This window comes from Coturnix japonica, chromosome 4, assembly GCF_001577835.2.
Source record: "Coturnix japonica isolate 7356 chromosome 4, Coturnix japonica 2.1, whole genome shotgun sequence".
Lineage (NCBI taxonomy): Eukaryota > Metazoa > Chordata > Aves > Galliformes > Phasianidae > Coturnix > Coturnix japonica.
In genome coordinates this window covers 8,279,912-8,291,630 of record NC_029519.1, presented here as the reverse complement: position 1 = coordinate 8,291,630, position 11,719 = coordinate 8,279,912, and the positions used below count along the sequence as shown (strand labels likewise).

General features: G+C 37.3%; 1 protein-coding gene across 1 annotated transcript in view; it reads right to left on the bottom strand.

Annotated features, from left to right (window-relative positions):
• CHM (CHM Rab escort protein) overlaps window positions 1-5,223 on the bottom strand; it is a 53,333-nt gene extending 48,110 nt beyond the window's left edge. Inside the window, exon 1 of the mRNA XM_015860408.2 lies at window positions 5,103-5,223. Coding sequence (XP_015715894.1) covers window positions 5,103-5,151 — 49 coding nt within the window. The 5' untranslated portion in view covers window positions 5,152-5,223. The remainder of the gene's footprint in view (window positions 1-5,102) is intronic.
• Window positions 5,224-11,719: the final 6,496 nt, after the last annotated feature.

Here is an 11,719-nt window from a genome sequence, read left to right as displayed (position 1 = left end):
GGTATAACCTTCTTAGATACAGGAGGCAGATTAATCTCAATAAATCTTACTGATGTGACTATTGCAAGTTTACCTTGAAGTCTACATCTGCTTGATTCCCGCAACCTCTGACCAAGATAATCCCTATTACGAGAGGTTTCAGCCCTTCTCTATAAAACATTATCAGCTGTACTTTCATGAATGATGTGTTTTATAAGTAAATAAGAAAGGACTAGCTACAAACATACAGCTGTCAAGATATGAATCTCATTTTTAGCTTCAACACAGCAAAATGAAAATTGGAAGTAACTGTTGAACTGAAAGCTCTTCAATTTTGCAATAAATTCTGCTTGGATTCAAACTTCCAAGAGATGAGCAGCTGATCATGGAAAAGCCCACCTGACTAGAAAACCTTCAAGGGATGTCTTGACAGAGTTTTTTTAAAGTTAAAGCTAGCTAATTAAAATCAGTAATAGTTTCAATTAATTTTATAACACATCCACGTTACAGAATAATATCACAAAATGTTTCCTCATTACAAACTATGGTGATGTTACAGACATCATCCACTACGGTAAGAAATGATAACTGGTCAAGGAAGGAGCTGTAAGTAAAGAAGTTCCTTATCTTACACCACTTTTTCAATACCGAGGTGGAAACACTGCTGCACAGTGAGCAATTCTGCTTATTTGAAAGGAACAGCAACTTGATTTCTCCTCATCAGCATCTACTTGCAGTAGAAGGCTCATTTTATAATAAATATCAAATTTGTGTACTCTGATATGAGCAAACATAATTCAGTTCAGTACTTCAGTATATATTCACATCTGTTAAGAAATAATTAGAACAGTTCAGTCACATCAGACCCACAAAGACCTGAAGACCTGACCGCTCCAGCAACAACCAAGAGTTGAAGCAGCTCACTGAGGGCGCTGCCCCAATGGCTCCTACACACACACAGGCAAAGGGTATCAATCACCTCTCTGGGAATCCTGTGCCAGTCTCTGATCACCCTCATTGTAAAGATATTTTTCCTGATGCCCACTCTGAGCTTTCCCCAGTGTAGCTTCATGCTGTTCACATGCATCTGCCCTTGGTTTCCAGCGAGCAGAGACCAGCACTTCCTTCTGCTGCTCCTCAGGAGTAATTGTAGTAATTTTTCATTATCCCTGATCCTTTTTGATTACTCTTGATTCAGAACAGAATTTCAGGGTACCCTGCTGAAATCTTTCCCATAGGAATTTTTCACCTCAACGTCCTTTTTATATATTTTCAGCAGCTCACTGGAGGATTACAGTCTCTTACCTCAGTAAGATCAGCAAACAGTCTGGAAAACCTGAGACACACTAACAGGCAGAGGACAGCAAAGGCTTCACAGAATGATTTCTTTTCTTACAAGAGCAGCAAGGAACACCTCACAGTATCCAGAAAATAATCCCAGTTGTGGTGTCAGTGGGATACCAAGCCTCCAATAAGGCTGCCATACCAGCTCTTCCGTACAGGAACAGTCAGAATTGAGAGCATGCCAGTAAAAAAAACCCCTCAGTTTTAGTTAAGTTAAAAGAGTCAGCAGTAAGGAAATAAAGGTAAGTTTACATTTGCAGTAATAATAGCACTAGGAATTACTTGCTTTTCAAAAATCTATTTCTACAAAGCTATCTCCAATGTTAACTTCATCACTCACATTATAATATTAAGGTTAGTTCTTCACTGTGCATTTTTAAAACCATTTTAGTGTCTGGGAGTGATTTCTCCTAACACTATACTTACATAAGATAAACATAAAGTACTTACACCACTCCCAGCATATCGAACAATAAATAATAGATTCTCCTGACAGGTCTTTGATGACCTGGCAAAGCCCGAGTGCTTTCAGCCAAAATCATATGAAACCATAAATCACTCTTTATTTTATAGAATATTTCAAAACGGATTCCTGCTTTCTACCTTGAAAGTCATTTCATGTGTTATTTATAGCCACTGAAAACCAGAATGGAAAGAAAATTGCATAGAACCAGAAAATTTACTGTGACTGCTTTTATAAAGAATAACTCCTATTTAGAAAAAAAAATAAAAAATAAAAAATTAGAATTACTGGCAAACTTGTGAATACAGCCACCTTTTAAAGAGTACTGTCCTGTCCTTTATAACTTCACCAGAAGTTAAGACAGGAGTCCTGCAGTATCAGGAACTAGTTTAAGTCAGGACTGAATATAATCCAAACAACTGAAGAAATTCAAAGTAAGGGAGGCTCTGTATCCTTAAACATCACTCAAATATTTCAGTTATGGCTGTTCGCATTTTGCAAATCTTTACGTTTACAGTCATTTGTGCCATAAATTCAACAGTGCTGAATGTTTTGCCTATAAGTTTTCCCATTTGTTAATTGCCTAAATAAAATCCCTCCCACTGACTCTGTAATCCGTGTCACTCTCTCAAACAGATTTTTTTATTATACTTAAAGATCTCATAACATTCCCTCCTTGTAAACATTTATAATGTCTGCGCTAATTTAAAAGTTGACCCCATAAAAGGGTAGCAATAACGAACATGATTATTGCCTACCCTGAAGTGTCTTCAAGCAGGCACTTACAATATCAGCCATCCAAAACGACGTGCTACAGGATTAAACATAAACGAAAGTCTGCAAATATAGTATTCCAAAATACCAGAGAATTACTGCAAGTGTAACTACTGCTTTGGCATCCAATGATGCCATTCCTACTTGGTTAGTGGATAACCTGAACACAGTAATATAATCAAATAGTAAGGAAATTTGGATATGGAAGTCTTGATAGGGGAAAAAGCTAAAATAAAACTTAAAATGAACTTCAATTCTACAACAAGAAATGGGGATAGAATGAAAGAACAAAGCCATAACAGCTTTAATTCCCAGGTTGTATTATCACTGAAAATCTCAAAATATCATTTTGTTCTATGGCAATCTAACAGTAATTAAACTTTTGCTACTGAACCCACAAAGACTTGTATTGTTGTACTACATATCCAGAGTGATCTAAAACTGTCTGTGCAAGAACATGTTTTATTTGGGTTAAAGAAAAGTAGTCTTATGAATACCCAAATTTGCTTTTACCATAGAAATACTGATGGAGGAATTGAACCTAACCATTAAATATCCATATGTACACTCAGTACTGGCTATAGCATCCAAAGACAGAGTTAAAGACCCTAAGAAATTCCTTCAGCAGTCATTTCTGGGAAAATAAAAGTCCTGCTTTGAATACACATCCACACTGATGGTTCAGTACCAGTATTTAATACAGTTAAAAAACAGATAATTGGTATCATTAGTCATCATTTGCATACATCTTCAATAGTATATAATCTTAATAATATATAACCTAAACCTCCCTTGTCTCAGTTTAAAACCATTCCCCCTTGTCCTATCACTATCCACCCTTGTAAAAAGCCATTGACCCTCCTGTTTATATGCTCCTGAGGTCTCCCTGTAGGAAGGCAAACACCTCAAAAAGGTACCTTCTCATAGAAATCCAATGCTATCTACAGCAATATTTCCACAAAAGAATTCACCCCGTGGCATTTTCTCTCCCAGTGTGAAAGCTCTACTATTAAAACCTATTCCCAAAGCAGGGAAGATAATGGTGGGTGTGCACTCCTGGACCAACCCTCACTGCCACAGACTGCTCAGCTAGAACTGCTTTGCTTCAGGTGAGCATTCCTAAGAGAGCACAGGCCTTCCTGTTGGTGACCTGCTACCACCAACCACTGTTAAACAGATGGTCGTGGGTTTAACTTGCATGTCATACAACATGAACAACAGGGATAGGAAGGATAGCACACAACTGCAGCCTGTGATTCACTCTGCCTGCAAGGCCCCTCAACATAAGAGCTGCCAGAGTAAACTGGATTACATCATATTTTTAACAAGATTATAGAACCTCCAGAAGAAAATTCTGAAGGCTTTCTCGTGTCCAAATGAATAATGAAAAAGATGAAGTCTTATCTATGTATGTTTTAGTCAGATGTGTTACAGAACTCCACCTTCATTAGCTTCCCCAGCAGCTAAACAATGTGCCATTACTGCTTCCACCTTTTTCCTTAGCTAAATTAGATAGAAAAATCATGAACAATAATTTTATGAAGCCTTGTTTCCTTTAATTTTATACACCTGTGCATACAGAAGTATTTTTCAGGGTATTTAAGACTGATTATCCTCATAAATCACAAGAGTTGCACAGTTCTTAATACTTAACCCTTTCAGTTTGGTAATTCAGTCATTCCTTGTTTACTGTGATCCTCTTCTACCCAAAACAATCACAAACCTGAACATATAAGAAAACAGCAGTTCATTACTAAGGCTTCCATTCCAAAAAAACAAAACAAAGAACACAGTAGGAAAATCTTAATTTCTAACTGTAGTTTAAGAAATCGTTATAAATTTTGGCGGTAGTCACAACATTGTGGTGTGTTGCAGTGAGACGTTTGAGATCTCCACTGTCATCCACTGGATCAGAAAATGGATTATTTTGTACAGGATGCACAAAGCACAGACAGCCTGAGAAAGTTTGGAGTCAATTAAAGTACACACAGTCCTATGCTTTCTTGTACATTTAATAAGACACTTTAATGAGAAGTACCCAGAAAGAGGAAGTTTGGGGTTACCTGTAAGCAAGCACAAGGATTATAAAAAACCTTTTCAGGAGAGAACACAACTCTCATATCACATCACAGCACACAGTTAAGAGTATCAGCATAAACCACATTTCCCATCAAATCACTGAGTCTGACTCCTCAGACCGACTTTCAGCACACCGGAGGAAGCTGTCAGCTCGTCCAGCAGGGGCATTTCGGAGTGCCAGTGGCGTTGTGATGCACCAAACGAGCTCTAGACCTTAATACAAGGGTCGAGGTGCACCTAACAGGCTGGCACCTCGCAGAGCGGGCCACACACGGCAGCTATCGCCTGTATCTTAAACAACTCATGATGCTGAAGCATCAACAGCAACCCCGGAGCATGCAGGGACAGAGATACCGCCTGGCAGCCCCACGACATCACCCCCCCCACACACACCGCCATCGCTTCTACTCCCTGTACAGCCCCAGCACCCCCAGGCCGGCCCGAGCCCCGCACCGCCGCGTACCGGTCCCTATCACCACCACATCAAACTCGGAGGGCAGGTTGTCCGCCATCTTGGGAGGGGCACCGTCACGTCGCCCGCGCTCCAGGAAGTGAAGGCCGCGACCTACACAACTTCCCCCTGCTGCACGCGAGGGCTGCCGGTAGATGTAGTCACTTCTATACAAGTCTTAACACCTTAAATCAATAACAACAGTAAAGCAGCTAACAGCCTGTTAACACCTCCTTACAAGCTCCTTGTTCACCCAGCGAAAAGAACAGTGGAAGTGATATAAAGCGACTAATGGAAACCAGAGCCCACCTCACCCACATGGTACTGCCAGACACGCTACAAGAGTTCAGTGCAGAAAATGACCCAGCAGTAAATTTCAACACAAGAATGAAAAACATGGATCTAAATGTCCATGTCTGAGTACAGCACAAATCAATCTGTAAAAGAAAAAAGAAGTGGTTACAGATTCAGGCGTAAAAGTAGTAGAATTAAATCTTATGTTTCTTATATTATGCTTCCAGCCGTCTCTTAGAAATATTAAGAACTTCTGTTGTCCAGCTCTGCTAACGGGGTTGCCATGCCACCTTTTAACCCTTGTAACCTCCAACAAAAACACTCAGCTCCAGAGTTCTCACAGTGTCGGAGCATCCTGACCTCAATGTCTGGAGAGGAGGAACAAAACATCACTGTATAGCTGGCTCAGATAAGGCAATTCCCCTTTCACATTCTTTCATTACTGAGAGAGAATACTCAAGAAAATATAATTTGATTGTGCAAGTCTTCTGTTATTGTTTAGTACAATTGTAGGACTGCAACAGAACTGAGCTATTTCACTATCAATGTCTCACTGTTTCTCAAGTGCTTCAGTATTTATTCCAGCACAAAATGCTGTTGTTTGGTTCTCTGAATTCCTGTTAGCTTCATTCATAAGATGCAATCAGCGCAGTCCTATTTCATGATGACAGTCATTAGCCACTGGACCAGAAATTTTTCTTAGTTCTATTTATTCGACATAATTGATTATTTGTGATCTTTAACTGCAAACTCTGGGTCTGTCGGTCCACTAAATAAACAAACAAATATTTTCCTGTACCTTACATTTCTAATATCAGCGAACATAAAGTACGTTAAGTATGAATAATTTTTATGAGAATTTCACAGACCTTGAGAAAATGTCTTGCCATGTTTTTCTCTTTAGCTATTTAATTGCAATGTCATAGTAACAGAAAGCAGCATACCCAATTCTGCATGGATGAATAAGCACATTCAATAAAGAAGATTTAACAGAGTAAATCAAACAGTGGATTAAACATTTTCTGCATAACAGACCACAAAATGGGCATTCATTTTACCAATAGATCCTCTACATTAGAAACAAATAGAAATGCACACCAACATAATTAAACTGCACATCCTGTGGGCTGATTGCAAATTTCCCTATATTTTATAAAACTAGGTCTCATCAATTAGAACTGCCAGAGAGCATTCAGGAATGCACGCTGACCAGACAAAATTTATGTTTTTAATCATTTGTATTCTATAAACTTCTTGTTTGCTTGTTTTTGTGAAATAACTCGTGATCTGATCTATTGAAAACAATTCATAGGCATTTTTAGTAGCAGCAGTTCAGAAAGACACATGCAAAGATCAGTCTGAGATCCCACGTTTAGCAGTTTTTTATGTTTTCTGTTAGCAACTTCTGTGATTTTGCTTTCAAGTAAAACATCTCTCTTAGAAGAACCAACATTTTTGCTACACAGCTTTCTTTTCCAGATTTTCACATTTTCATGTGAAAATGACCTTCCTTATTTTAAAGTTTATGTGGATTACATCTAACTTCGCTAAAATACTTTTCTGAAACGTAGTACTCTTAGAAAGGACCTCGTAACCTCATAACCTCTGAGTTTCTGCTTTCCAGATAGAAACACTGACGCCCAAGGCCATAGGAAAAAAAAGTATAATAAAAAATCAAGTGAGGTCAGTATTAGAAGTGCCAAGTTTGTAGTTGATTCAAGATGTATTTTCGGATCAAATGTCTCCTTCTCTAAAATAACAAACAGCAAATACTTTGCACTATGATGAATTTTTTCTTTCTAAATTACGTAGTATCTTTATCCTGCAATGACTTCACGCGTGAAATCTCATTCTTCAGTTTATTATTCACTCGGTGGATACAGAATTTAATTCTCCTTGAGTACCAGTTTGAATAAGGATCAGCAGCAGGATCGGGCCTATTAGCTGCTTGAAACATCTATTGAATAACCTGATTTATCCAACTAAATGGCTCATTAGTTCAGGCAGCAAGAAAATGTTTGTGTGTTGCTGAAGTTATGCATGGTTGTCATATAGAGTTTGCTGTTATGCAACTGTCAGTCACTCAAGCATGCACAAACTAGATTGTTCATTAACTACGGAAACAGACACTCTACATTCAGGCATGCTTGGAAAAGTAAATTTGTTTATAAAATTCTTTTAAACTCTGATACACATTTATTCTTTGTTACTGATATCTGAATCAATCTTTCTGTCTCTTAGCAGTTTCCGATTGGCTCCCAATTATGCCCATAAAACACACTATTTGTGTTTTATTCTTTACATTCCACGAGAGGCTGTTCTTGCATTATTCTGATCCACATTACAGATGTCAGGTTCCCTATACTTGATAAATGACTGTTCCAAATCTATGGAAGGGCAGATAGGAGAACTCTTGTCACTCTAGACTTCCTTAGGAAGTGCAATTTATAATTCAAGAGCAGTAATAGCAATTTGCAATCAACATGGTAGTTCATTTTCTTCAAACGATACAAATTATTGTTCATCTTTGACTGAACTTATATACATATATATACCCATCTAGCAAATGGCAATGTATTTTGAATGTTTTTAAGCACATCAAAACTTTTGTTTCCTTTATTTTATTCTATTTAATTCCTCTATTGTAGGTCTTGTCTATAATAAACACTGAGAAAAAACAGTAAAAATCTCATTACTTCTATATACAGATTCTGCTCCTTAAGTCTGACAGCTGATGAAATTCCAATCGTAGATGCTTGTTTAATGATCTTAATTTAATAAACAGTATTTATGTGCATTAATCCAGTTATTATAACGTCTCTGATGTATTTTGTTGTTATTGTAACAGTCTGGTAAGGTTGTGCCTGTTGCACAGATACGACACTGGTTGGCACACTGGGCCTGACTGCAGTTCCATTATGTCATATGAATATTGTCATTTATTAAACAGAAGTGTAATTAGACCCTCAACTGCAAATTCTCAATCACACATAGATACCTAATTCCCATACGTATGAGTAGTCATTTAATAAAGTAATCTTGGTAAACCAGTGAAAAAAACACTTAAGAACAACAACAACAACAAAATCACAAAACGTGAAACGTACACTCTGAAACTAAGGGGCACTGAAACTAATGATGAAACTGCCACTTTCATTACTAAGATAGTACTCCAAGAGACAGAGAAAGAGAGTTTGATTTTAGGTATGTGCAGGATGAAGGAGATATTCTTTGCAATAGCTCAGAAGTTCAGGATTTTTTGTTGGTTTTGTTTCTGCTACAAGTTAATCTTTTGAGCTTGGAATGGCTGATGAACTAAGGATGACTGATAATGGTGCAGTTTTCATCACTTGTTTCTTAGAGACACGTGGAGGAAACTTCCTTTAGGAATTGGCGACATAGTGAACTATAGGTAGTAGAATCAGGCTGTAACCTGACTGTATCCTGACTGTAATATTAGTGCCTTACAAGCAATATGCAGTGTCAGTTCAGTTTATTATTTAGTTAGATCACTTCTGTCAGTTCTCTGCAACTCTCTACCAAAAATCATTTGGTAGAGCATGTGAATTATTGCTTTATCTTCTCTTTTAGTACACTGGGCAGGGCTTGTTTTGTTTGCTTGTTTGTTGGATCATTTAGGTATATTTGTAAAACATCCTTTCCAGATAAAAACATGTAATGCTAATACTTCTGAAATACAGACAGAACAGTGTAAACTATTTTTGAACATGAAATAATGTCAGTATACTTAAGCAAAAGACTGCAATTTTTTGGTACATTTTAAAGTAAAAATCACCAGGAGTTTATAACAATGTTTCAGGTAATTTCTTCCTCTTCAGAAGTTTACCTCACCGTTGTGGTGGAATCTTATTTACAACATATGAAAGGCCCTTGAGACTGCCCTGGTGTGGTATTTCTAGCAGAAGTTTCCACATGACTTTTAAACTGTTTTATTTCAGACTATTCTGTGTATGGATTACAAGTTCTTCCTATTCAAATGAATCAAAGAAGATGCAACTGATCATCATCATGTCATCATTCTGAAAAATGAAAAATTAAATAGTTCCTCGAGATATTAAAACTCTCAGATTCAAAACTGGTCACAAAAATGGCAAATTCAGTTACCTGGGAAAATGTTCTCCTGTGCTGATGTCAAAATAATTGTCAAGCGTGGAACACTTGCACTGCGTGTACAGGAATGCACAGCAGTCAGTTCCTGCCTAGCAATAGAAAAGACACTGATGTAAAAGCCAAAAATGTGTTCTGGAAATACTATGGATTTTTAATGAGGATTAAGCATCATGGCAGTTGAACCACAAAAGATGCAAGGAAACTGCCTAACCACAGCCACATAAATCATAATGATTTATGTAGGCACGAGTTGCAGTTCTGTTTCCCTCACTTTAAAAAGATTTCTCATTTGCCAAACTCTGTGTATTCTTCATCAAATGTGTAGGTTGTAAGACCGAGACATCATCAACTTGAAATAACTCCAGCAAAACTGGAAGAATGTTGTATCTTCATAGGAACAATCCCCTAATCGACTGAGAATCAGACAGGTTGGTTGGAAGATTTTTTTGAACTGCAGAAATAGCGCAGGCACTCCAGCTTATACGTGCTTGAAATCACAGAAAAAACACTACTGAAATCAAAGCTAGGAAATTTTAGTTCCTTCAGTATGAGACAACTTTCGCTTGTGGTCAGCTTGAAAAAGAATACGGGAGAGAGGTAGGAAGAGTCTTGAAGGAAAGCTGGAGAAAATCAGCACAGCAAGAAAGTTTGTGATAAACCTCCAGAAGAGGATTAAACTAACAGAGCCTGCCTGTCAGTGGATAGACTTGAATAGAATCCCCAGCAAGTGGTGGAAGGTAAGCCATTCTTCTACAAGGACAATTAACAATTCTATGATTCTGTCATAATGCGGATAAATTATAAGAAGAAGCAAACAAGTTAGAATGTGTTCAAGCATACACAGTTGAACCTTATCTATGTTAGTAAGGAAATAAATTATAAACTCTAGTAGAATATATTCATTTTGTATACATAACAAGTATGTTTTTACAGCTTCTTTATATGTTCTAAAAGGTAACAGTGCTTTTAAAACATTCCCTTAAGAGCCAATGCCCTCTGTTTCTTCTCACCTACTGAAAACGAGTCAGAACAAAATTTGGAATCGATAACATCAGTATAAATTGAGAATGACTGAAATTATGCAATTATAAAACACAGTGTTACAAAAAGCAGAGTCTGGTTCTTTCTGCACTAGCAGTTCCATTGTCTGTATATTTCAGCTTCTGAAGTCTTGGTCAGTTATGGTACGTCACAAATTGCCAGTAAGCAACAGACAAAAGGAAACTGATTGGATATATAGCCCTAGAAAGAGATTATATAAAGTGGTGTAATAAATCAAAATTAGCAAATGTGCGTGTCTAGTCGTAGTCAGTTACGGCCTTATTTTGTTTGCAGTATTACTTGAAGCAGTTTTTATTGCATAGTAAGAGATTTTCAGACGCATGTTCTCAGAGTTTAGGAAAAATGTATCTTTTCCAGCACATCTGGAGATTGTATTTATATGAAAAACGAATCTCTTTTGTCTGGAAATATCCCTTTTATTTATTTGTTACATTTCTTCTATTAACTTCTTTAGACTTGTGGCCAATTAGGGCATAGTATTCTTTCCTTCACTGACACAAGTTTGACCATGCAAAATTCAGCCTCTTGCTTCAATGATGTCTGCTAACTGATTAAAACAATCATAATATGTACAGATAGGACTAATTATCTCACTGTATATGCATCCTTGAAAACATGCACAAATACCAAAGAAAACAGTAGTTGGCCTGGGAGATTGAGAATATGGCATATCATGCAAACAACAAAAACAAAGCCACCACCAAAAAGGACCAACAACCCACAGAGTGCCAGGCTCTCATGCCTCATTTGAGGAGAATGAAAAAGTAAAACATCTTTGACTATTTTTTTTTTAAATAAACAGTAGTTTTCTCCACTCTCAAAAATCATAAATGACACATGGCTAAAAAGAAAAAAAGAAGATAGACCAAGACTTTAAGTTCTGAAACTGAAAAAGCTCCCTTCGGAAACTCGCCATAAATATTACCATATAATTAAAGGGCTTAAAGTAGTCCATAAAGCTAAGTGAATTGATGTGTCTCATATGCAGTATTTTTACCTAGACTTCACCGGAGAAACCATAAACAAAAGACTATAAAGGTCTCAGATGAAATGAGTTCTTGCAGGCTTGGATTCCTGTGAAGACATACTTATTGCTAAGGACTCAAACATGAAACTATATCCAGGAGACACCTACAAGTTAG